Raw genomic sequence first — 27,141 nt, forward strand, 5'->3', positions numbered from 1 at the left:
AACTCATTATTTAACAATTATCCAAGTACTTAGAAACTCATATTTGCTTCATTAAACAGTTTCATAACTTGATTTTCTTCTAAATAGCAATGCTGTTTCATTAAGAACAACTAACTTAAGTTTTATTTTACTCTTATCTCAGTCATTTAACTTTAATATACAGTCCGAGGAGTGTGATTTGTTAACGAAAATTGCAAATAAAGCAGCATTTGTTTAACAGTTGAGGCTGCCTTATGATGTTTACGTGATGTGTAAACAGAGCCCGGACAAATTGCACACAAAGGAAATTAAGTATGTAGAAAAGAAGTTACTCTTTCATGTGTGTGGGCAACACAGTGCACAATTGCCACGCCAGTTCTAATAAAGGCTTAGACTACTTGGCTCTGCAGTGTAAAATAAAATGAGTCAGAAGTCTGCCAACGCAAAATAGCTCCATGTCACCCTGCTAAACTCTCCATATGAATAGCTGTTGTCCCTTGAGTGACCTAACCCAAGTCATCGCAAGCTCTCCCGCGCTATTTTGGGTCTTGGTGCTTGCTGCAGGCTTTAAAGGTGAAGAGCTCCCTAAAATGCTAAGTAATATTTTTGACTGGTTGGCTGTAATGGGTTGCGGATCCATTTGCAGATCCCACCTGCCATGCTGAGGGAGCTGGGGGGGGAGGTGGAGCACGCTTCTTGTCAGATACACTTGCAAGTGGAGATGTGAGTTGGAGGGAACTGTTGACCTGGCTGGAGATGCAGTGGGCAGCTGGGGACCCGTGCAATCACCTGGCTGCCCTGGCCCTGCATGTGGGAGTGTGTCTTGAGCCCTCGGGGTAGGGTTACCCCTGTGAGGTTGGTTTAATTCTCCTGGACCTGCTCCCCTTGGCCCCATTCCTGATGGCAGCCCTGCCTGGGGACCTGCCATGGCTTCTTCATCTGAGGAGCCACCTCTGATGGTGGCTGATCTCCCGGGAAGTTAAGAGGGACATTTTCTCTAAAGCACGGGGTTTCCAGTGTTTTGTTTTGGCCCCGTGGTGTGCTGTGTGAGAGCAGAGCTGCTCCTGGCTCTGCCTCCCCGGTGTTCACTGTCTGCCTGTGCTGTCTTTCAGCCTGCCACGCATCAGCCATCACCCTTGGGTACCTGCTGCAGGACGTCCTCACCCACAGGCTTCACCGGGCTGCCGGAGGAGAGCGCAGCACTGGGACCGGGGTCAGCCTCCCGTTCTGGAGATGCTCGTCACAGCCTGATGCCGTTTGTCCTATGAAAACGGCTGGGGCCTCCCTCAGCCCCCCAGAACACACCAGAAGGCTGCGCTGCCATTCTGTGAGACCTGGGCAGGATGGAGAGTTGGGCGGAGAGGAACCAGTTCAACAAAGGCCAGTGTCAGGTCCTGTGTCTGGGGAGGGACAGCCTCATGCACCAGTACAGGCTGGGGTTGCCCTGCTGGAGAGCAGCTCTGTGGGGAAGGACCTGAGAGTTGTGGTGGACAGCAAGTTGCCCGAGGGCCAGCAGTGTGCCCTAGTGGCCAAGGGGATCCTAGGGGGCATCAGGAGTGTGGCCAGCAGGGCAAGGGAGGTTGTCCTCCCACTCTTCTCAGCCCTGGTGGGGACGTATCTGGAGCGTTGTGTCCAGTGCTGGGCTCGCCAGTTCAAGAGACAGGGAAGTACTGGAGAGGGTCCAGGGCTACCAGGATGGTTGGGGCACTGGAGCATCTCCCTTAGGACAGGCTGGGAGAGCTGGACCAGTTTAGCCTGGAGAAGAGCAGGTGAAGAGGGGATCTTAGCGATGCATATGAATACCTTAAAGGGCGAGTGTCGAGTGTTGGGAGGATGGGGCCAGGCTCTTTTGAGCGGTGCCCTGTGACCGGCCAAGCGACAAGGGCACAAACTATGACATAAAAGTTCCTTCTGAATACGAGGGGAAAACTGATACACGAGGTGCTGGGACAGGCTGCCCAGCGAGGCGGTGGGGTCTCCCCTGGAGACATGCAGCCGCCCGGGCCGTGACAGCGCTGCCTGCCCGGAGAGCCCGCTCTGGCAGGGGGCCGGCCCCGGTGATGCTCAGCGCTGCCCGCCCCCCCCCGGCCATGCTGTGCGGGTTGTGAAACCACGCGTTGCCCTCAGCCCCCGCGCCCCGCTGCTGTCCCCGCCGAGCAGCCCCCGCTCAGCGCCGGCAGCGAGCTCCGGAGCCGGGCAGTCACCGGGCCGCGGCCGGGACCGGGGCGGCTCCGCTGGCCGCCGCCCGGCGCCGCTCTCCGCCCGCCCAGCGCCGCGACGGGCCGGATGTGGCGGTGCCCGCGGCGGGCGGGAGGCGAGGCCGTTGCGCTCCGCTGACAGTCCCCGAGCCCGGGCGGGCAGGTGGAGCTGGGAGCCGCGGCCGGAGCATGGAAGGTGAGAAATGACCCCGCTCTTTCCCCGGGCCGGGAAGGCGCTGCCGCCCCCCGTTCCTCCCCGCCGACCCCGCTCGGGGGCCCGCAGCCTGCTCCACCTCCCGCGGGCTTCCAAGCGGTTTCTTCAGCGCTGTCTGCAAACAGATTGCAGCCTCTGGAGGAGAAATCTAATCTCGTGCTGCAATTAAACAGGAAACGAACGGGGCTTTTTTCACCCCTCTGTTTAATTTCAGAATCACAACATGTATGATAGAATCGGGTTTTAGAGCCTGCTTTATGTACTGTTCGTATTCTAGGTTTTTAACGAATTAAAGGGCATGCTGGTTTCTTTTCGCTCGTAAAACGTGCGTGTAACTTTCAGAGCCAGCAAAAGCAAGTTGTGAGTTAATCTTGGGCTCTGGTGTAATTCACTTCTGAAGAAAAGCAAAATTACCAGTGTTTTAACAAGCCTGGCAAAGAAGCACTGCAAAGCATCACCTGATTGATTATTTCAGAGATTGATGTTCTTATTTCAGCTCACCTTAGTAAGGGCTTGAGTTTAGTCTGCTGCGTCTCAATGACTCGAGGTTCTTGGTTATTTTAAGTTAGATGCAGTTGCCTATTTAAAAATGTATTTGCCTTTATTAAAGGCTTTTAAAAAGTTTGTATTAAAATAATTACTCTCCTAGAATCTGACTGAATTGGGACTATCACAGCTTGAGAGGCGTATCTAATGTTTTGAAAGAATGGATCTGGTGGCAGTTCAGCACTTAAAAATGCAGCCTCATTTTTTTGATCAAGTCGGGTCTACTATATGTTTTTTGTAGGAGAAGAAAGCTCTGTAGGTACGTCAGTGATTGGAAAATGAGTATGTTCCTGCCATTACAGCCAAGATTATTTAAGAAGCCTCTTTTTTGTATTCCTATTTCTTGTACATTTAACATTGCAAATAATCCTTCAGGTTGTTGTTCTGTGTGTGGGGATTGCAAGGATCAGTTAATGTGCTGAGCTGGTTGTGTTTGGGATGAAGTTAACGTAAAAGTGTTATACTGTGTTATCTCAGGATACAGTGACAGCCAAGCATCTCTTTTTCCATGGGGCTTGGGAAAATCTCAGTGTCATTTGAGTCAATGGGAAATTTGCCATTGAGGACAGAGGGGTAACACTTCTGTCCTGCATGTTCTGTGCTCAGTGTGAGGTCACTCCGTACGGTCACTGACCGGGAGACAGGCATTGGCAGGAGTAGGTGTTTGAGACCTGGGTCTAGGAAGCCAAAATCTGCAGTCTATGTGATTGCATCTCTTCATGCTGGTTTATGTTTGCAACAATCACAAGAACTGACCTCATGTCGTCCATCATTTCCATTTGCTGTGTTGGGATGAACATCGTGACTACTGGAAGACATTCTGCTGGTTTTACGAGGTCATATGCTACAATATGAGAAAAACAACATCCTAGTTACACACTGCTGGTCAGGATTTCTTCCCAAAATGACATGTGCACTTAAAATGCCTGTGTCGCTTTGAGCGTTACATGGTGCTTAAGAGCAGCAAAGTATTAGAGAGCCTGCAAAGAGTTTCTTTGGTCCAGGAACCTTCTTCAGAAAGCCATTGAGACTGTAACTGCTGAAGAAGGCCTTTCAGCGAGGAAATTAGATAGGCTTTCTCTCTTTAAGTGAGTTGAAGGCAAAAAACATGTTGGGGTGAAAGAGGTTGACTGCTGTTCGTAGCACAGGCACCGGCCCCGCTCTGAGCATTGAGGGTTAAGGCTGTGGAGGTCTAACTGTAGGGCAGGGGCCAAGACTGGTGTGTGGGGTTTTTTGGCTTGCTTGTATCTCTCAAGACGGTGCAAAGACAGGGAAACAAGCTGTGTTTGCTCCATATGTTGTGATAGAAGGACTAAGAACCTGTGTGATTGAAAGAGATGTCCCCTTTGCAATGCTGTTGGGTTGAAAACTGCAGCTGGCAGTAAAAAGGCAATGTTCTAGTTTTCACTTTGGAGGCAAACAGGTAAGATTATAATCATTCAAGATGTACCTCCCATTCTGTTGCCTATAGCTGTATTGGTGACAGAAGGGTATTAGTGTTATCATTTATTTGAAAAAAAATCCACTTTAGGGGGGTTAAAATACAGGTAGGCTGTTTTGTTGCTTCTATTAACTAGTCAAATACCAGGATAAAGTATTAATACAGTTATGTATTAAAATGCCATAGCACTTTTTTAGCAAGCTATTTGAATATTTTTGCTCACTTTGGCTATTGGCGTGGAACGCAAGATGGCTAAGGATTGGTTTCAGAAGCACATGAATTTTACTTCTGCTTTGTAAAAGAACATCGTGCGTCAGCTGCAACACACGCAAGACAACCGTCTTCTTTCCATGCACCCTAGGCAGTGGATCTCTTTGAAGCTTGGGAAGACTAACGTGTTCTGTAAGTGATTTCCTGCATTGTGCTTTTCTGAACGTTTGGTAGAAATACGGTCTTATTTGTACAGAATCAGGGATGGAAGCTTCCTAGACCTTCTCCTTCTATCGCGCTTACATGACACAGGGAAGGATGTGGCTTAAAATACTCAGGCAAGTGACCTGAAGTTAAATATTAAGAGACCACTAAGCCTGTAAAGAAGCTGCTTGAGACTAATATCATAAGAAACCAGGTACTGATGAGTGGATGTTGGAGGCTTCAAAGTGATACAAAGATGGGAGTATTTCTCAACAGAAAAAGGAAACATATGGTATATCATTGTTCTTACCTCTTCAGAAGGAGGTTTAGATTGGATAATAGGAAAAATCACTTCACTGGAGGAGTTGTCAGGCACTGGAACAGGCTGTCCAGGGAAGCGGTGAAGTCACCAGCATGGGAGGTATTTAAAAGATGTGTAGACATGGTGCTTGGGGACACAGTTTAGTGGTGGACTTGGCAGTGCTATGTTAACGGTTGGACTTGGTGGTCTTAAAGGTCTTTTCCAACCTAAACGATTCTATGACTCTATGATTATATTGCCCAGCAGCCCATCGTGGACAGGAGCCTGTTACGCTCAACAAAATGTAAATAACTACGCAGAGACCATCTCGACGTTCGATGAGCGTCAGAGGACTGGCTGAGGAGGTGCTGCCAGGCTGCTGCACGGTTCTGGCAGACTGTTCGTTCTCTAGCAGGTCACCCTGTAGCTGCAGCTCAGAGGGGCTCTGAGCAAACTGCTGACTGAGGGGTGCTGCATCGAGCCCTACGCACAGAAACTTGTGCTGGTGCCATTTACCCAACGAGCCATAGCAATGTGCGCATCCTTAGTGGAGTGACTGCGCTTGGGAGTTGTCCTGGGGAATGCAACAATTGCTAAACCAATATAGTTATCCAGGGTTATATGCAGGACTATCTGATTTGAAGCAGCCGAATAGGGGCTCTAATTCTTTGTTTCATGACCACCTGGCAACCCAGGGGAAGGCAGAATTGCTGCAGTTTCCCAGCCACACCTCCCCCCTCACCCAGCAAGCACCCTCTTCATTTGATCCTGGGGCTTTGACCAGTTCAGTGCTTTATCCCCCAAATGGGGCAACTGCACAGGATTTCTGAATGCAATTAAAATCTAATTCAAGTATTACAGAATAGTGGGGATTTTATTGTCTTGCTCAAACCCTAATTATTCGCACAATTACAAGGGTTTGTGTGATTTAAGTATCTATAGTATTGCAATGTAAAATCAATACTAGAGAGAATTTTGTTTGCCTACCCTGCATTTATTGATGTTTCCCCATCATTATTCGTGGTATAAAGTGTCCATTTGCTTCTTTGTAGCTCACTTTTCCTGGTATGATAAAACGAAACAAAGACAAATTAAGAGCTGTAACTATGGAATTCCTTGATCTTATTTTTTTAAAAAACCTGCAGATTTAGTAAATATTTGAACTTTTTGTCATTTAATTCCGTGACTATCTTTATGGCACCAGGCAACATTCTTAGCTCTAATGAAAGACACTTAATGAAAAGCTTGCATTCATGCTAAATTTTCCTGAAAGGATGGGAGCTCTGGTTTAATTTTAGGATACAATTCATAAGTGCTCATAGCTTAACAGCTTGTCTCCAGTCAGGAGTTACACCCTGAAGAGCTCAGGCAACTGCTGGTGTTTTTTTCTTGCTGCTCTTTAGTAACAGCTAGTTAAGAGTAATGGGAACTACATGCATAATGTAACTCTTAGACCCATTATTGAGAAATGGCAGCTGAACGCTTTCGTTTAGGAAACAACAGAACCAAACATTTAAAAAACCTTTGTTGGATAGCTCTATTATTGCTTTTTTTTTCCTTTGAGTTTGCCTTTATTTTGTAGGATGCCTCAGCCCATCCTCTATTCATGCAGGGTTTTTTTGGATAGCCTTATCTGATACTAGGCTTCTTCGCTGTGGAGTTAACAGAGCTTTATATTTTGACATTGCAGAGACCACAAAAATGTTCCATATGCAGTGGTGGTAAAGACAGATAATTATGGGGTAAATGTCACTAGCGGTTAACACCTCATGGCTGCTGCATGTGTATTTCTGTTATGTAACTGCCAGGAATGAGTTTTGTGAGTTTGGGAGCTGCTATTTTTTGTGTTCAAAGATGATAAAAATTTTTTTGGTGTGTAAAAAAAAAACAACCCCCCAAAAAAGAGGAAAAAAGCTAGAGGAAAGGAAGGAGGAAGGAAGCAGGTAGCTGTGGAACTGTTAAGAAAATCAACCCTCATATCAATGAAATCTCAAGACAGCAAGGCATTGAGTAAGACTTAACTGGACAGATCTGTGCCTCCACTTAAACGTGCCCACCTCAGTTTGGGCATTGGAGTGGGAGATGTAAATACCTGCGGCTTATATTTTCTTTAATGCTGTCTGCTGAGTGCTCAGCGTTTTTGGAAACCAGGCCACATACGTAGTCCTCTAAAAGTTTTTAGAAATTCCTGACATTGATCCCTATCAGAATTGCTAAATGGGAATTAGACTTGCATTCCCATGAAAACCAAGTAGATCTTGTGAAGACAATAGGGTTTTCCCTTGGTTTTTGGAAAAGGAATGTAAAAATGTCTTGTACTTTACAGACATTCCCTTCACATAGTTACTACTGCTACGCTGTGCTCACAGGGTGCAAAATGAGATGTTAAATCGAAAGTGTAAGTTATTCTGTTCTATAATTTTTAAAGCTAGAAAATAATACTTAATCCCTTTTCTGAGCACGTGCCAGCGCTCAAGACATAATGAAGTTGTGCAATGAAATGTAACAATTGTTTGGTATTTATTTCTTTGAAAATTCTGTTTTTGCAATTTTGCTTTCAGTCAAGAAAAAGGACATTTATAAGATTATAACAACTGTGGCATGAACAGTTCTAAATAACTATAAATAAGCATTATTATTTATATAAATATATATAAATAAGCAACTCAGACTACTTTTCTGTCTTTTGCAGATTCACAGGCAGGTATGGACCTAAGTAATTCTCAGGAAAAGCCCGTGGCTGCAGGTACTGTGCTGTTCAGGTTATGTTCTTTCACTCTCTCTTGAAAATTTTAAATTTAAATGGAGAAAACCACATGAATTTCAGCTCATTTAGATTCCCAGGACACTGAATAGCATGGTCACAGATACAAAGATGAGCATTAAAGGCGAAAAATAAATTCTAGAATTGAAATAAAACTGTGGAAGTTCCGTATAGTATTGGAAGATGATATTAAAGGGAAAAAAGACCATAGCAGGAAAGGAAGTGTTTTCAGGAGAAAGCTGGAAGTTCTGATTAGGGAAGCAAGAATAACGTGATTCTTTTGGTTGACTGCTTTTCTGAAAATATGAAAACAAACCTCTTGTGTGAGCTGGATAAATGTTTTAATCAAAATACAAAACTTTTTTTCAGATCCAATGTAGCATTTAGCCTGAGAAGGACTGGGTTTTTCACTATCCAACTGTTAATAAGTTAAACAACTTTAACAACAGTTTCACAATGTTGCTGTGAACTCTAAAAAAGTCATAGGATTGTTGAAAGAAAACACTGTCAGTTTTTTAAACAAAATAGTGATCTAAAGTTTACAGAAATATGCATAATATTGCGTAAGCCTATATTATGGATTTTGTGAAAGAGGCTTTAATTGAAAAAATTCACCCAAATAAATCTCTCTATAGTTAAAAATTTGGCTTTAGTTCAGAGACGTGAGGCTTGGATTTCTGGGACATACTCCTGTCACAATGATCAGCAGAAAACTTTCTGGTAGTGTTGATGAAATAAGCAGAGAAGTGCAACTGGGTTCAAAGAGGCTTCCGATTAAATGTGCTTGAGCAGTTTCCTGGCCTGGGGCCAGAATGATTAATATTTTGCCCAAATGAACAAAGTAGAGCTGTGATTTCTCTTCCATGCTCTGAACCTGCTTGCTTGCTTACCTCCTAGCAGCAGTTCTCAGAAGACCTATGATATATAGAGTTACACATACTGGATTTTTTTCCTGTTTTGTTGTCATTTAGAACAACCTCCAGGTTAGTTAAATCTGAGCCAAAGCTTAAGACTTAAAGGTGTATATTCTGTGTGAGCGTTTGTACATGACTTTGGGAAGCAAATCCACTAAACTGCAACTAACACATCTATAGGAAGGACATTGTGGGCATTGTGAGCAATACTGGGAGTCTGCAGATACTCTGAGGTGATTACCTGGAAATATTCTTGGAGCATCAATAGTTAATTATTGGGTGCGGTGGTTGTTTTTTTTGCAGAAGGACAGGAGGTTTTGACAGACTGTAATCTGAACAAATCCCAGGAAATGGAAAATATGGATATTGCAGAAGATATGAAGGAACACAGTCAGTCTAATGAAGAAGCAGGAGGTAAAGTGGAGGTTGAATTCTGAAAATAATAGTTACATTTTGTCTTTTTATTAATCTGATTATGCTATGAGAGTGATTAGAAAGTTTATTCTGGATCACAGCTCTGGTTTTCCATCATGTCTATAAAGGGAATAACAATACAATTAATTTAGAGCATTTCAACATGCTCTAAAGGCAGAGCAACTGTTGTCCATAAGGGAACCTCACGTGCATTTTATGAAGGTCACTTTTAAAGGATCTATGAAATATGGATAGCAAGATAAAAACACACGTACATATGGTGAACTCCTTTAATGTGTGTCGTAGCATACAAATTCTTCAAAGTATTTTGCCTGTGACATATGGGTGTTAGGACTGCACTGTTTATTAATGTTGCTAATCCACTCTGATATCTGAAAAATAACTTGGCTATTTAAAAAAAAGTCATTTTTGAAAGAAAAGACAAGCTACCTCAAATTCATAGGACAAGTCAGCCCTGTAAAATTTAAAACTGCAGCAGTAATCTCGTACTTTAAACTGTGGGTGAACAGAAAGTTGGTCAGTTTACCATGTTTATTGTTTAATTTGAACAGTGAACCCTTCCTGTACAACTCTGAAAGAAGACACAGGTATGAATAAATTATTAAACCAGTATGTACTATTTTTTATTTAAGAGGTTCTACATAAATGCGTATTTCTGTGTATCTTTAAAAACTAGGAGGTCCTCTTCAATTACTAGATAAAAGAAACAGCTCCTGGTCTGGGCAGTCTTACAGGCCCTCAGAGTTCAGGATTTGAATGTGTGTATATGATATAGATAGAGAACAAGAGACTCTGAATGTCCTCCTTGATGTCGAAGCTCATCAACTGAAATCACAGCAATAATAAACATTCCTGCAGTGAGCTGAGCTTGTTCATTTATGCCAGTTCTCAACCACAAACAGTGAAAAATGCTGCCTGGTAGAGGATGTGGTGTACATATCCTGGGGAAAAGGCATATATTGTTTTACCAGTTTCACGTTGCCTTTCAAGTGCTGTATGTCCATGGCAGTACAGCAGTGTCAAGACGAATTATGTCTGTGGCTTTGGTTAGTAGTTTTGAGGTAGCGTTTACATATCACATGTATCAAGTAAATCACTAAAGGCTTGTCTCTGTTTTGGTTGCCCGAGTAGCCTTGGTTGTTCCCTGTAACATAAATGTGATTTTTTTGGACTAAATGAAATGTTCAGAGGTTAAACTTTTGCATTATTAAAGATTAAACTTTTTCTATTTATTAACAAAATACAGAACAACGTAAAACGCTCAAGGGAGTGCTGCACTAGCAGAAAAGTCCTTGAGGAGGGGGAAATTAATCTTACTTGGGTATCTACAGCACTGATGTCTAGAGCTGTGTTGGTGTCTGGCCTTTCTTGATGGTCAGTGGGGAGAGAGCACGCAGATTTTCTGACCCAATTTGGGTGTCTGACCTAGGATGAAATGCCTCACATCCCCAAAGTACCTGCTGCTTAACAGGGCTCCGTTTATAGTCGGTGGGGAGAAGCTTAGTCTGGATGTCTGTGGTGTAGAATCTAGCTTGGGCCGGTGAGCTCTGCTGCGGGTACAGGAAGCCAGGGCAGGGTTTCTTTCACAACCTGCCCCGTACTGACCATCCAAGAGGAATTGCTCTAGCTTTTCCCCACCTTCCCATTCCAGCACTCTGTCTATCCTGCTTGCACACTTGGTGTCATGGCATCAAGCAAGTCTTTTTTCCGTTCCTTGATTGTCATATGCCCTTCAGCTTCAGTACCATTTCTCAGGCTCTTTTTCATATGTTTAAGTCAGGTACAACTTAGATGCTGGTGGGAAAATATTTACCTTGATACTGCTCCTATACATAATTCATTTTTTTATATGGCTGCTGATATCTTAAAGTCTCTTCACAATTTGTTTTGGAATGCAAATACTGAAAATTTACATCTGAAAGATAATGCTATAAATATCAACAAAACATCATTTCACCCTGATAGGCTCCCTTATCATTAGAGTGTTCATTAATTATAAAGTGAGTACGAACCTATGCAGTACCACCGTGCTCTATGCAGTACCACCGTGCTCTATTCTTTGATTCTCACTATAGGAACAAAGCAACGATTGCTAGAAGAAAGCTGTTTTAAACGCATAAAAAAGGTAACTACAGTATCTCAGTGTAAAATGGCACAAAATAAAATATATATTGTGTTTACTTCATTGCTTCACATACAGTTCTCTACAGTCATTCTGATACCGGAAGCACAATAAATCTTAAATATTTAAGCATGCTGTGCTAGTACTCTAGACTGTGCGAGTATCAGCAGATGCATTTAAATTTCTTCCTAGCACCAGTTCAGTTGCTGTTGGATACTAAAATTCACAAATAATCTCAGCTTTCGTGTTGTGCCTACTATATAACAGTAGCAGTTACGTTAGTCACTGCGCAGTCCTTGTGGGTCAATAACTATGTCTTACTTCTACACTAGTGAAACCACATTCTGACAGTGCTGCCCTGGTGGCAGTATTATTTTTCGGGGATCACTAACCTTGGTAAAAATTAATATATAATACTCTCCAGAATCACAGAATAGAAATACTGTCAGTATTGGTGATGGCTCTTGGGAAATGGCTTATGTCCTGCCTGCCTGAAAAGTCTGTCTGTTTATATATATATATATATATATATGTAAAGCGCTCTATTTGGCACTTTTCCAAATGTGATTGCTAATACTGTCATTAGGTATGAAATTTGATGAGAAATAATGAGAAATATTTGTGTGGTTCTCATAAATGTTAATGACAGTGTCCATGATCCATCCCTTTTGCGAGCAAGCAGTTTCACTTCAGACTCTTCACAATTCATTCTGCAACACAGAAAACTCTCCTTTTTTTCCTCCTGATCTCCTGCATGATCCATGCCCGCAGGGTTTGTTCCATCTGCTGAAGGCCATCATAAGAACATGAGGCCACTGACTCATAGAGAGAGATCAGGCATTTGATAGCCTGCTTTCCACTGCCTTAATATGTCTGTAACATCTTTTTCTTCAGTACTATTATGTCTGTTTTTTCCATGTTGTGTCAACCATTCATAGTAAGTAATCTTCCAGTTTCTTGAACTGCACATTTTTTTGTGAATCTTGTGTTATTGATGGGTGACACTCTAAATACATGGTGGGGACTTTTTCTGAGACTTCGGACAGAAGTTGGAGCCTGGTCAAATCTAGATGTTGTCTAGTTTGGTGGAGCCTTTTATGCCAGATCTGCAGAAAGTGATACTGTGAACCTGTCAAAAGGCTATGGAAATTTCATTAAAGGCACTAGATCAAGTAAGGCATAGGGCTGAAATGTCATCATAACTGGTGCTTGTCTGCTATAAGAAAATCCACTTTTTTAGCAAACAGTTCCGTATTTGTATGTATTTGTACACCGCTGAGCACATGCAAACACGCTGGCTGATGTGGTGTTCATTATGTCTGTGTCGTAACTGATGAAGGTGAGATGCCATTCAATTAAAACAATTCAACCTGTCCTATTGTACACCCCTTTGAAAAGGGCTTCAACTGTGATGATTGCTAAGTATAGGGCAAACAATTAGGCAGAAGGCTATAGTAATATGTTAATTAAGAGCTTGATGGAAAACAAGGGAAAAAAAGAAAGAAAAAACCCTTTTTTGGCCTCAAGGGAATAGAAGCTGCATGCTGTGGTGCACATGGTGTATGCTTGCATGCAACCATAAAAATACACTGTTCCCATGGCGCTTCCTGTATCTAGTCTGAAAAGAGGCAAGCAATGAGACAGACAGGGAGGAAGCGCTTAATTTCCCTTGTTTCTTTATGCACCCCCAACACTGTTACCTTTGGTGGCCAAAGCTGAAGCGTCTTTAATTTAAAACCGAAATAAAAAAAGCCACGTTCTCTCCTATGGGAGTCACAGTCAAGCACAAGTGTTTAATTATGTCTTAATTCCCTCCTCTCTTGAGGCAGACAACTTTTTGGGTGTTATGAATGTTAGCGAGCTTTCATGGTTGCGAAATAAAAAGAAATAGAAGCCACATTTGTGGTTTATGGATGCTAATTGCTGCTGCACTTAGGTGTGTGAAAGGGGGCGGTTAAAAGGCTGGAGTGAGACAGGAGAGGATGACAAACCCTCGCTTTGGCGGGTACTGAGGTTCCAGTGGTGCTGCTAGCACACGCACTTATCTGCTTGAAAAGGAAGTGCCGTTTTTTATCAGAATATTACATCTCCCAAGCCCAGATCGAGCCCTGCCGCTCATGGGACTCAGGGGTTATCTCACAACATCAGCAGTGCTGTGCTGCAGAAGTTCACTTAACAGGGGATTTCTGTGAGTGTTAAAACTAGGCAAGGAGTCTGTGCTGCTTAACTGTGTCAGGTCCCCGCTTTGGTGCCTGTGCATGAACTGAACCTAGTTTCGTCTGAGTCTTATCAACAAAAGATCCTCTGGAGTTTGTTTTAGTTCTACTATCTGCAGCAGGAATGCTGCCAAGCACGTTCAGTGACATCAACACCGTCATTGTCACCACAGCCTGCAAATGATTGACATCAGCTTGGACTGTCCTGCGCAGTGGGGTAGCCCAGAGCACCCAGGGCTGGTACAGAAACTGGGATCTTCTGATTGCCTTGAAATAATCAGAAAAGCGCAGCTATGTCTTGTTCTAATTAACCCATTATAGTTAGCAGAAAATAGAATTGGCTTTTGAGGTATCCTGACTATCAGATGTCTGGAAGGAGGATGGATGCACAGCATTATTCCAATAGATGATGGACTTCTTTCCATAACTTTTAAAACAGCATTTTTCTTCACTTATTCTACAATGTGTGCATCGGGTTAATAGAAAATAATTACTTGAAATTAAAGGTGAGAGGAATACTTATTCCTTTGGCATCAAAGGAAGGTCTAGTTCAGGGTAGATGAGTTGTGGTGTGTTCCCTCCCCACCTCCCCCAGCAGGAAATTGGTGAAGATGAAGAAAACGGCCTAGGAACTCAAATCACATGTCATTGTAGAAAATAATCTGTTTTCAGAAGTATGGGTTGGTGGAAAGGAAATCAGTTAATTAAGATGACTCATGTTTTGCCCCCAAATGAGGCTGTTCATTTGGCACAAAATGTGTGAGTTTAAGGGGCAGGTTTGCTACTGTTTGTGCTGCTGGAAAGGTATCAGAAAGCAGAAATAAATGCACAAGAGTCAAAACTTTGCTAAAACGCAGCAAATAGTTCCATGTGCATTGGAACTGATGAAACTTGGTTTCCAGTGGGCTGGTGTCTTGTTGTTGGCTGACTTTTAGTTGGATGATGCAAAGTTTGCATCCTGTGCTAGATGCCAGGTTTTACTTTTGGTACCTCAGGCTAGCTTTGCTGCGTCCTCAGTGCCATCTCCCGTCACACTGCATTCAGCTGCTCCAGTTCTTGTTCCTGTTTTTGTTCCCTCTGCTGCTTTGCAGGAGCTGTTAGGAACTTCTGTTTAATTCAGAGCTCGGTTCTGTACATTGTTGTCGAACAGTCTGTTGCTGCACCTCACCTGCCAAGTGTGCCAGCCACACTGGCTGTTTTTCCTGGTGCAGGAGCACCACCTCCAGGAGTGGTTTTGGGAGATGCCGGTACTCCTGGGCGTCATTGAACAGACAAATTGTCAGAAAAGATTAATTCTGAGATGCCCTCTCCTCTTCCAGGTAGGATTGAATTTGGTGTACAGGTCTGAATGTTACGAAGCGAACACAGAGTGGAAGCATATGCTTCTATAGAAGACCAAGCTAAAAGTAAATCACAAGTATTTAATTATAAAAACCTCATTTTGGAGAGAAAGTAATCTATAATTCAAGTCTCAGAATGCAGATTATTTACTACTGGGAAGTTTTTGATAGTTGAATCAAATCAATACAGTTAGTTTTGTCAAGATTAACGTGTTCAAGGATTTTAAGCAACATCTTAACCAAGCTCCTGTCTTCAGTTTATAGGTGTTAAAAATCTCCATTGATACTTATCGCTGATTTCCCTGTTCTTCACATTATTATATTTTCCTCTTCATATGATATTTTTCTAGTACCAAACACAAGAGTATATTGCATTGTGAGGATAACTTTTGGGAGATTAATTAGAAAAGGCTAAATGAAACTACACTTGCAACTTCTCAGATTTGAAGTTCATTTGAAAAAGCAGTTGACCAGAGACGATCATGCCTGAGTGGTCGTATTAATAATAGGTCCCTTGATATAACTAATGAAGGCTATTATCTGAATTTAACATGTGGCCTTTTTCAGTCTGACTGTTAGGTCCAGATGTTCTCTGATTAACTGTCTAATTGAAGTCTGATTTAACGGTTGTGATTGTATCTGGCTTTCTGGACTTCAGGAATTGTCATTTTAGAAATGTTTTCTGTGAGTGATGTTATCCTAACTGTAACAGAAGGGAAGAACTGACACAGGTTCATCTTTTGCTGTGTTCCTTTTTCATTTGTTTTTGGTTTAAGAGGGAGATTTTCAAGATATTAAGATTTGAAAGGACGATGTTAACAGGTGTCATAAATGAAGCAAAAATTCATCTGAGACAGGCTTTGGAAAATCTGGGCGCTGTAGGCTCTGGGTGTGGGATAGCGTTCCCTCTGATCCTCTGTGCTCCTGTGCAGCGCTATAGCGTTCCTTCTGATCCTCTGTGCTCCAGTGCAGCGCTGGGGAATAGGCAGTTGAGGAAAAAGGCAAGCTATCGACACTTTTTTAAATTAAAAAAAAAAATAAAATAGAAGTCCGTGATAGTTTTAGCATAGTACTAACCATCATTTTCTAGCCCCCAGTCATATTGTCTCAGGTAATAACATTCTGCTTCCACAAATTCTGTTTGTAGTGTCAGTTAAATGTGTTCTTTTTCATTTCCTTCCCGAAACCCTGGCCTAGCGCTGCCTGGTGTTGCTGTGCAGTTTTCCTGTTCATCCCCAGCTTTGGGGGCACTTAGGTTTGGATAACACTTTTCCTTTATCGCTATTTCTGTTAGTATAACTGTAACGTAATTTGGAAACCTTTGGAATGAAAGTCCTAAAACCCCCACTCGATTATTATTAGGCAGAAATTTGTAATAAATGGGAAATATCAGGTATGAAATTATAGATTTACAGAGGAATATTCATCTTTATAAGAAAGATTCTAGGATTCGAATAAGATGCTTTAAGAACCAGTTACTTAAATCAAATTTCCTGGCTCTCATGAGCTTGGGGATGATGCATGTTGTTTGATTTATTTTAAATATTTTTTTTGTAATTAATTGTGCAAATAGATAAATTATACTGTGTTTTAATGATAGAAAGACATTGGTATTAATGAAGTAGAAAACACACATCCCAGTGCTTGGAAAATGATGCCTGGTTTTTTGTTCTTTTTTTCCTTTCCAATTCTCAGTGCTGCATTTCAATTTGATTTGTTTCTATTTTTGTTCAAGTCACAATAAAAACAAGAAAACTCATTACCATAGAGCATGCACTCCACAAAGGGGAATTATGAAAGTTTCTCTCCTATTTTTAGAAGTGAAATTTCCACCAGGTGCATACTGCAGTGGTTTATTTAGGAATTGCCACTCAAGTATGCTTTATACAGTATCTAAACAAAATAGATGCTTGGTTTTTTGTACAAAAATGGGTACTGAACAACAGTACTAAGAAAATACTGGAAGGCACAAGGACAAAATCAAAGCCAATTATGTCCAAGTAATAATTTTTAGTAAGCCAAGGAAGTGAAATGTGTGGATTTCCAGTGCGCTGTCAAACAGAAACACTGAATGTAGTACTTGTGATTTTTTAGTGCAGAAGAATCTGGTTTGGCCTGTAGTGACACAAAAAGGGCGCTGCAGCTGTGGAGACACCTGAGTGGGACAAGTCCAGTGGCATACGCGCGCTGTATGAAGGAGTACATGTTTATTGCCACTACGTCTTCATTACTGTTGTTGCCACTGCTGCCTGGCTGGAAGCAGATACTGCTTCTAGGTGATTGCTTCTTCCTTTGTTGGCAAACAATGATCTCATAAAATCATTGCTGCTGTTGTAAAAAAAGCGAGCTTATCACTGGAGTCAGTGGAAGGAACAAAGCCAGGTTGGGCCCAAAAGGCTTTAACTCCTTTCCCTTCCCTAGAACTGGTATCTGCAGTGATGTAGAAGGCAGATATGGAGAAAAGTTGCCTTATTGCTGTGTTACCTCTATTAAAAAAAAATAAAAATCTCACGTTGCTATTATGTCACATCACATTTTATAATTCCCCATTACTTACAGTCTCCAAATATTCAGTATATCCATGTATGTCACGTGTCATTGATTTCTTCTTGTTATGTAAGAAAAACCATAGGTATAGCATTGATTTTGTTTTTTAAATAATTTTGATGGGATGTACTGCAAAGCTCTCTCTATTCATTAAGGAATATGGTTGGGTTTTAATTCATGACATCTCTTCCCCCACAGCACGTTAATTCCATTGTAGAGGTGTTTGTCATAAACATGCAGGATTCTGACTTTAATTTGGAAACTCCGCTACTTTTTCAGTTTCACCACGTGTGCCTGTTCTGTTTCTAGTTGGTTTAGGTAAAGGAATCTCGCATTCTGGGAGGGGACAACTCTAGTACGTGTGTGCTAGGTTTTGGGTTGATACTGCTGTTTCTGGGGACAATTTGTGGGAATAAAGGTGATGAATCATCAGTTAATACCTGTCAGATCCAGGTAGTCACAAGAATCCTTCAGTACGCACATGCATAGACTCCCTTCTTGTTCTTTGGCATCTGAATTCTATTAACAGCTGTCAAAATGTGGTAAACTATTTATATGCTTTCACAATTTGTTTAATTGGATAGTTAGGAAATGGCATACAAGAAAAGCTTTTCTTTTTTCTTTTTTTTTTCTTTAGTCTGGCTGAACATCTGTAGCATTAGGGGCTCATTATCTCTGAATTGGCATAGCAAATCAGCAGCGTCATTAAAACGCCACATTAAGATGATTAAGTTTCTTTGTTATCCAGTTGACTTTTTGCATGTGCTGAGGATTTCATGATTATGACCCCACTCCTTGTAAAACACTTGAGCAACATCACCCTTTTGTGCCGTTGTCTTTAATAGCTTCTGTTTTTTATTCTTTGTGCTTTTCATAACACTACTGGTAAACTTTGCTTAACAACAGTGCAAAACTTACATTCTTTTCTCTATACGTGATGCCAAGGTCTTGGATTAAATATAGTAATTGGGGGATTTTCCTTCTGAGACTTCCTCCTGGAGAGAATAGCAAAGATAAAACTCTAGCTTGTCCTAATTGCTGCTATTGACTTCTTTTTTTATTCATGCATTTTATAGAACATATGCAAGCCCTGTTCATGTGGTGACTCAGTCTGAAGTTGCCACCACGGCTTTATTTTGGATTTTTTCCAGAACCCATTGTTTTTACAGTGTTTCAGGTGAAACAAAAATATTACTCTGGAGTATGTCTTTCATCTTGTAATCATCTCCCCAGGAAATGAAACCATGTGCATCAGCCTTAACGCATCACACTGGTACTTTGTTGTGTAAAATCTACAACATTTTTTTTCTGCAGTGTGTATTACCTTCATGAACTGCCTGAAGAAAAATAGTTACCTGGGTTGGACACCCTGAATGTTTTTTTCCTCTTACAACTTCTTTACTTTCCTGAGCATCGAAGAGATGATAGCACTTCTTTTTTTCAACTGGGGGAACTTTGTTAGTGTTGTTAGGGATAATTGTGTCTTTCCTCAGTTAAATTTTCCTTTTCTACTTGAAGTTACAGCCGCCTTCCTCTTGGTTAAGGCAAACCAGCTTGGAAACTCCCTGATGTCATTAAAATATGTTGATATGATGTTTAAGTGACAGATACCTTTCCACACAGCTGCCGATCTCCTGATCTCACAGTATTCCCTGTGTGTGCCAGTGCACAGAACAAAAGTCAGGGCTGAAAAAGGAATTTGGTTGCTTCAGACCTCTGCAAGCACTTGGTTAATTTTAGGCTGACCTGTAGTGAGCTGCCTTTTCCTCAGACTGCTTTGTACCAAAGATTCCTTCTGTATTGCTGCCAGGAAGACAGAGTGAAGTCTAAACAGTTAACAGGTGTGTTAGGACAGAAAAATTCCAACCCTTCTAACACTTACTTGGCTAAATAAAGCCTCTTCCCTAGTGGCTTCTGCTGGCTGTTGTTCTCAGTCATCAGAAAGTGAATTTTTTCCGTTGAGGTTCTTCAAATGCCTACATGTAAACTGCAAAGCGCTCGAGCTTTGGTGGATATTGCTGACGGCTGGAGTAGCAGTGATGTTTGTTGCAGGGAGGCAGTGGTGGAAAAGCCTTGATCAGAACTCAGGTGCATCCTTCACCACCACTATAAGAAAACACAAGTACTGCAAGCAGTCAGCATGCAATATGGAAAATGCAGAGGTAATTATTTTCCACAGTGGAAGCCTAGAATGGCTTGCCCAGTTTGTGCCAGTCAGCAAGTGCTTGCCATGGGGAACTCAACCCAGCGTTCACGCAGTGCTATGTGAGCGCTGGCGTAGGTCTGTAAAAGAGTGAAAAGCTGTGAGCCATGAACTTGTGGTGAGAAACAGTAGAAAACGGTAGAGAAGTCTTCTCAGTTGGAGTTTACAACTAGTTATCCACTAAGCGATTGCATTTGATGCAGACAAAAGGTGAGACGTTAAGTAGAAAGTGGGAATTGAAATTGTGTCTGAAAGTACCAACAAGGTGCAGCTGCAATGGGTACTTCCTTTTACCGTGCTGTGCAGGATGTAGCAAATTATTTTGGAGCTGCCTTCTTCTGAGAGGGAAAAAAAGCCCAAACTACCATCAAAAACACTTTTTTGGGTTGTTTTGGTTTTTTTTTTTGGAAAACAGATTCTGTTGAAAGCTGCTTTCAGCAACTGGTAATAATTTTCCTTAGCGTGATGGAACTGGATGTATAAACTAATTTTAGAGTCTTGATAGCAGAGGCACCCTTGCTCCCTCAGACATGAAGTTGGCAGCAGAAGGTACTTGCGGAGGAAAACCTGTTTCAGTGAAACTAGGAATCCCTGGGATGTGAAGCAGAACTAGTATCGAAGCAGGTGCAGAGAAAAATGGCCCGTTTGTAGATGAATCTAGAGCTCCCTGTGACCCTCTGAGCAAACAGCCAAACCTGTGTGAGCTCTTCTGGGACCAGGGCAGTCAGTCCCAAACTGACTGAGTCCCCAAACTAAAAAATTTTCAGGATAGGGGGATAAAACCATACAATACGCAGGAAAAAAGCACCATCCTTCTGTGTGTATCATCATCTAGGGAGAGCACCAAGGGAAATCTTGGAGTTTTCCACCCTACACTGTGGATGCTTGCATAGGATGAAGAAATTATCACCCACCTGTTTCTTCCACCTCCCTTCAACCCAAAGATTGATAGATTGGCTGGGCTTCATAAAACATTTAGGATAGAGGAGTGATTTTATCACTAAAATATAGTTGAGAACTTTGACTTCACGAAAGCATTGGTTGCCAGATCTTCATTTTTCAGTGCTGCTTTTATGTTGCCACCTCATTTTCACTGTCACCCATTGTTTGTTCTTGGCATTTGATGTGGTTTATTACTCAGAACCAGAGCTAATACATATTCAGCAGTCCAAGTTCTGTACTTTGGAGAAAGGACAAGTGATTAAGTGCCATATTTAACTGTCTAACCCTCAGTTTGAGAGAGGAGCAGGTGGCCAGGAGAAGAATACTTTCAAACAGGAAACTATGTGTTTTATCTCTTGGTGCTTTTCTTCACTTGGTAGCTTGAGGCATAACTCAAGTTTCAGCCATAGCCTAGCTCTGGTCTAGATGGAAAAGCAGAAAAAATCTGTCCTGTCAATTAGTAAAGATTTTAATGCAAGTGCCAGTAATGCTGGAGTTAATAGTGGAAAAGAAATTCAGCAATGTAAGTTTGGAATTGTCAGCTGTTCATATAGTGTGACCAATCTGCTTATATTTTTACATGGGAGCATTATTGTTAGTAAATATTTAGTAAATTTTTATAGTTAGTAAATTATTAGCTACTTGTTACATTGTCCTCTTGTCGTGAAATTGCATTCATTTAAGGCAATGCCTTTGGTTTTCTCGGGACATGGCTACAGGTTCAGGAACCTGTTGAGAGGCCACGGATGCTGATCTTTATGAGTCTTTGGGTTCTTTGCCACATACTCGTGATATGGCTTTGGACAAATCTTTTAAGATTTCTGAATACATTCATTGATTTCTTTACCCTGCTTCTGCTAGTTTTACTCACACAGTAACCTTATGATACAGGTATCAATATTATTGGATGCTCCTCACACATTTGAGATGTTTGGATAAAAATTGTAATTTGCAGGTAAAAATTAGGATTGTTTATTAGGCCTAACTCATGAGAATCTGTACCATGGGAGCATTGGAACTCTTACACTGGGTCAGACTATTTCTTAGGCCTGTTTCAAGCACCAGAGGTTCCACAGGAAGATAGAAGTAACCTTTTTAATTTGTGTTTTTCTGTATTTCCAATGTGCGGGAACAGCCTGAGACACCAATTTCTGTAGGCTAAGTGTGAGCTGTAGGAATAAGTATTTTCTTACGAATCCTGAATAGCACCCTGTAATTGCAGAAGTTTGTACTGTATTATACTTTAATAATGTGTAGAAGGAAATTATCCATCAAAGGTAATTAGCAGGCAGGTCAGTATTTTTAAAGGTTATCTCACTGTGAGTATCATTAAGTGTACATGACCCATGAAGATTCATATCTTAATGGCATTTTTTCATCTTTGGATGTTCAAGTAAAATATTCAGGGAGATTGGTAATGTAATTTTATGTAATCTTTGAGTTTTTTTCCTAAGATCCTTCATAGTGCCTAAGATGAGCATCTTTTCATCTTTTTGCTTTGTTTTACCTGCAGATGATGTGGTTAAAGTGAAAGCTGAATACAGTGAAAGAGAGGAGAATGCTTTAAATTCAGAACATATGGAAACCCCAGAAGAATCTGAAATGACTTACACCTATCCCAGAGAATATAATGAATATGAAAGCATAAAACTGGAAAGACATTCTGGCTCATATGACAACATCAGGCCAGCTAGTGGAAAAATGAATTGTGATATCTGTGGATTAGCCTGCATTAGCCTCAATGTCTTGATGGTTCATAAGCGTAGCCACACTGGTAAATATCCCTATATTATTCTTGTAAGAGATGAATACTGAAAGGATAGTAATTTGTAAGCTAGACTACTTATTTTAAAAAAGGATACCAAAACCAAGATTTCCTTGTTCTACCCTTGACGCCACGTGTGATCTCTAGCAAGTTACTCACTTTTCTGTGCCTCATTTACCCACCTTTCTTACTGTCAGGACTGACTATTAGTAAAAGCATTTTTGTGAGGCATTTTAAGAATTTTGGATGAAAGGCACTATGCAATTTAAGTATTTCAGGCACAAAACACAAGTTAGATTGGTTTTGTGCCGCCATTTCCAGTCTGTATCTGTATTTCTCTTTGTGCTATAATTTGGCAACAAGCCAGTGAGCATCTTGGGTTTTGACCTGCAGTAAGATGAGACTTTTTTTTTTGCTTTTTCTAAAAATTGCTAGCTTGTTGGAATCATCCTCCTCCAGAACACTTATTTTCATGGAAAAACTGTACAGTGTTTTCTATAGTCGTACATATGTTACAAGAAGCTCTGACACCAGAGCTGCATGTAACTCCCACTGAAGTCAACGGAAGGGCTGTGTGTGTTTCTGTAGAAATAAATTGATCCAGTATCTCATTCTTTCCCCTTCCAAAAAGGAAAGGGTATGAAGACAGCATGATACCCACGTAACCATTAAATGTCCTTTTTTGTATGTCATTTTAAGGTGAACGGCCATTCCAGTGTAATCAGTGCGGAGCTTCCTTTACTCAGAAGGGTAACCTCCTCCGCCACATTAAACTACATACGGGGGAAAAACCTTTTAAATGTCATCTTTGCAGTTATGCCTGCCAAAGGAGGGATGCGCTAACAGGTCACTTAAGGACACATTCTGGTAAGTGACTTCAGAGACACTTCATGTGTTTTAGACGTGTGTCACTAGGACACTAGGTGTGAAAAAGAGTCAGCCAAGTTCGCTCAGCTGGGCTAGTTCTGAACAGTGGGCAGATAGCAGCGACCACTCACTCTGCCTGCTGTGCTGATGGAACCATCTCTGGGCTCAGCTCCGCTCTTAAGGCAGAAAGAGGGCACAGGGAAACCTGCTGTCACAGCTGTGTGCTGTGAGGAACAGCCAGCCTCAATGCCTGCTTGAACAAAATAACTCCTTGGTGTTTTCAAATGAGTGGAGCTAGCTGTGCCAGCAAGCTCTGAATTTGAGGAGTAGTGTGAAGACATGCTTTGCTGGGACTCCCGGTCCTACCCTGAGCTGTTAGGCTCTAGAAGCATAATCCAGGACAGCACGACTATCGCCAGTGAACACCTCACTGTTGTGTAGTGCCTTTCATCTGAATGTCTTAACATGCTCAACAAAGACCGGTGTTTTTTCTCAAGCCTGGTAGGGTTTTCCATCCATTTTACAGATGGGAGAAATGAAGGCACAGAGCTGATGTGACTTGAATAACAAGCCAGGTATAAATTAATTAATCATAGTTCCCCCAGTTCTGTAAGAGCCAGGTTGTGCTTACTCTTTTGATTTGTGTATATCCTGTGTTATACAGCAGCCTAGAGAGAAAATATTTATTCTAAATGATAGATGTTATCTCTGCACTGCACTTTACAGAAAAAAAAAGAAAAGTACAAACTCACAAAGAATCAAAGTTAAAAATGAGATTACCTGACATGGATAAATGAGATTCTGATTTAATCAAGAACCGTCACAGTGGTGGTGACTGTCCCCCACCAGCACAATGCTAAAAACATCATGCTTCAAACACATCATGTAGTTATTGTAAGTGAAGTTTTCAAGAGCTGGCTTATTAAACAGTATAAAGAAAGCCTCTTCAAGTGAATCACGTAAAGAAGCCAACAATTGCATTAGCAGTAGGGAGTGTGGTCTCGCTGCACATCATACAATGCAAGGCTAGTTATATTTGCTCTGTCCAGGGATGATATTTTGCCAGGGTGTGTTAGAGGATGTCTGTTCACAAAACAGGAATGAGGTACTTTAGGAAGTGCTTCCCGTCCTTGTGTATGAGGTGCTGGGAAAGGCTGTGTGGATATCTTAGTTAAATGAATTTGAACCATAGTTTTCTTTTCCATAAATGCCTTTGGAAAATAAATGAGCCTCAAATATGGTTTGGGTTTGGTTTAACTTCATCAGTTTCATGAAATCCTTGAAAAAATTCTGTAGAGACAGGACCTAGGTCAGAAGGTTAGGACAGTTGCAGTCCTGGTTTAGCAGCAGTAGAGTTGGCCTTCCCTAGGGAAGTTACGCCAAGAGAAGTTGTCAACTGCAGCAGGGTGGTAGGAACCTGAGCTCCTGGGAACAGTGTCCAGTTATAAGTCCTCTTCTTTTCTGGTCCTGAGCTCAGGGGATGAAGAGGAACTCTGTGTGTCTGGTGGGCTTCACCCTTACATAACCCCAACTTTGTGATGATTACAGTGCTCATAAACTTAACAGAAATTTAAAGCATTCTCCATGAGCTGAAGATATGCTATTAGTAACTATATACTTCAATGTCAGGGAGACGGTGTTTTAGTAGTCTCTTGTAGTTATTTTATCCTGCACTCTTATTTTTCTAGTGGAGAAGCCATACAAATGTGAGTTTTGTGGAAGGAGCTACAAGCAAAGGAGCTCATTAGAGGAGCACAAGGAGCGGTGCCGTACTTATTTGCAGAACGCTGGCATGTGCGAGGCTGGTGAGTTTATCACATTACAGTGGTTTTGGTTTTTTGGTTCATTACAGTGCTTAAAAAAGGGCATCTGGTAAGCTGTTAATGCACAGCCTGAGAAGTTTTTACTACAGCCATTTTCTGTAACCTAAAGGGCTGTAACATCTTATAAAAGGGTCTGGTTTAATGCATCCCTCAGGCAACTAGTTAAAGAATGCTTTTATTTTAATCACTTTTTTATTTCACAGTTACTTTGAATAAAACATCTAAAATACCTTGTACGCTGCATTTCTGTAGGTGACACAGTAAGTTAAATTATTCCTACATTAATGCTATTATGTGGCTTATTTTATTGAAAGAGTTGATGCCTGTGGTGGTTGACAACAGTTCTTCACACATCTCAGCCTGTTTGACGCTTCTTTTTCTTTAGAATGAAAACTGTTAGTCAGCATTGTTAGAATTTGCAGAAGTTTTAGTGACATGGATCTAGGGCGTGGAAATGGGATGGTATCCTGAAGATCACTGATAGATCAGCTTAGGAGGTAGTGAGAGATGAGGGACTTCTTTTAAGTGTAGAGTTGTCTTTGGAAAAGACTGAAGGTAAAAGGTATCAAAACGTAGTTTTTCTTATTTTCCTTTTCACAGTCTCAGTGCTGCAGTTCTGAAAATACTTTAGTGAAAAATGACTGCTGTAATCTTTGAGCCTGCTTTGCCTGAATATTTCAAATCCTAAAATGAACTTGTGTGATATAAATCCCACAATACACCAGTAAGTCAGGAAAGAATTACTTTTCCCATTCAAAGCCAGGGAGTGGTTGTGACCTCCCCAAAGAGAATACAACTAATCTATAGCAGAGCTGAGTCTACAGGTTCAGCATTTGGGTTCCCATTTTTTTGCTCTTCAGCCTTAAAAAAACAACCAAACAATAGAAACATAGAATCGTAGAACAGTGTGGGTTGGAAGGGATCTTAAAGATTATCTAGTCCACCCCCCTGCCATGGGCAGGGACATCTTCCACTCACCCAGGTTGCTCCAAGCCCTGTCCAACCTGGCCTTGAACACTGCCAGGGATGGGGCACCCACAGCTTCTCTGGGCAGCCTGTTCCAATGCCTCACCACCCTCATAGATAAGGATTTCTTCCTAATATTGCATCTGAATCTCCTCTCTTTCAGTTTAAAGCCTTTCCCCCTTGTCCTGTCACTACATGCCCTTGTACAAAGTCCCTCTCCAGCTTTCCTGTCGGCCCCTTTAGGTACTGGAAGGCTGCTCTGAGGTCTCCCTGGAGCCTCCTCTTCTCCGGGCTGAACAACCCAGCTCTCTCAGCCTGTCCTCACAGGAGAGGGGCTCCAGCCCTCTGAGCATCAATAACTTTAAGGAGCTTCCTAGTTTTGATTGTGAATTTCAGATAGAATTTTCTTTACAAGGAAAAAAGTTAAACTGAGTTTTCAGAGAAGAAAACTAAAATGTAAAAATACACTTAAAACAGCAGTGTTTACCAAGGCCCTTTGATAATGAAAAAAAAAATAATTTATTCACTGATATGCTTATCAAGCAAAGATTCTGCAGGCATCATCCCAAGCTGGGCCTGAAAAATGGTGTGAAGGCCCCTTGATGATGATGACTCTGTGGGGACCAAAGTCCTGACTCTGTGCAGAGCGAGGAAGCTGGTGTGTCAGGCTTTATGACACATGCACACACAAAAAACCGCCATGAAGAAGCAATGATTTAACAAAGTTAGAGTTTTATAGTTTTTCGTGGGCTATCATCTTTTCAGCAAATGACATGTTTTTTAGAGCATTAGTAAAAGTAAATGGTTATCAGAACATCAGCAAGTTTTGGTTTTCATGAGAACCCATACTTATTGTAACTGTGGTTTTATGTTACAGTACATACTCCCATGATGGCAATCACTGAGATGTCCACCACGTGAAAATGGAAAACATGATACCTACTATAGATTTCTGCTTTTAAATGATTCTCATGGTTTATATTCATTTCAGAATAGCAACATTTCACTTATCCAGAATCTGCTATGTAGTACTTACTGCAGTAGTACAGCATGCCTTAAATTGGTCACAGAGGAAACGTAAATTTCCAGTATGACACGATGTGGCTGTACCCTATACCTTTAAGACCTTTGCAGTTTTAAAAGT

The 27,141-nt window shown here is 41.6% G+C and overlaps 1 protein-coding gene across 10 annotated transcripts in view; it reads left to right on the forward strand.

The window, feature by feature from the left end:
- The first annotated feature begins 2,275 nt into the window (after window positions 1–2,275).
- Window positions 2,276–27,141, forward strand: part of IKZF3 (IKAROS family zinc finger 3) — a 40,342-nt gene continuing 15,476 nt past the window's right edge. For 4 of the 10 annotated variants that reach the window (XR_005107956.1, XM_037411031.1, XM_037411028.1 and 1 more), the window contains exons 1-7: window positions 2,277–2,373; window positions 4,627–4,780; window positions 7,786–7,839; window positions 9,075–9,185; window positions 22,090–22,350; window positions 23,041–23,208; window positions 24,897–25,013. Coding sequence is in view for 9 of the 10 variants with exons in the window: in XM_037411031.1 (XP_037266928.1) it covers window positions 4,729–4,780; window positions 7,786–7,839; window positions 9,075–9,185; window positions 22,090–22,350; window positions 23,041–23,208; window positions 24,897–25,013 (763 nt within the window). In the remaining variant the exon portion in view is untranslated. Of the gene's footprint in view, window positions 2,374–4,626; window positions 4,781–7,785; window positions 7,840–9,074; window positions 9,186–22,089; window positions 22,351–23,040; window positions 23,209–24,896; window positions 25,014–27,141 lie in introns of all 10 variants that reach the window. The other 6 variants (XM_037411032.1, XM_037411035.1, XM_037411030.1 and 3 more) reach the window with 5 other exon arrangements.

The sequence above is a fragment of the Falco rusticolus genome, chromosome 18, assembly GCF_015220075.1.
Source record: "Falco rusticolus isolate bFalRus1 chromosome 18, bFalRus1.pri, whole genome shotgun sequence".
Taxonomy (NCBI): domain Eukaryota; kingdom Metazoa; phylum Chordata; class Aves; order Falconiformes; family Falconidae; genus Falco; species Falco rusticolus.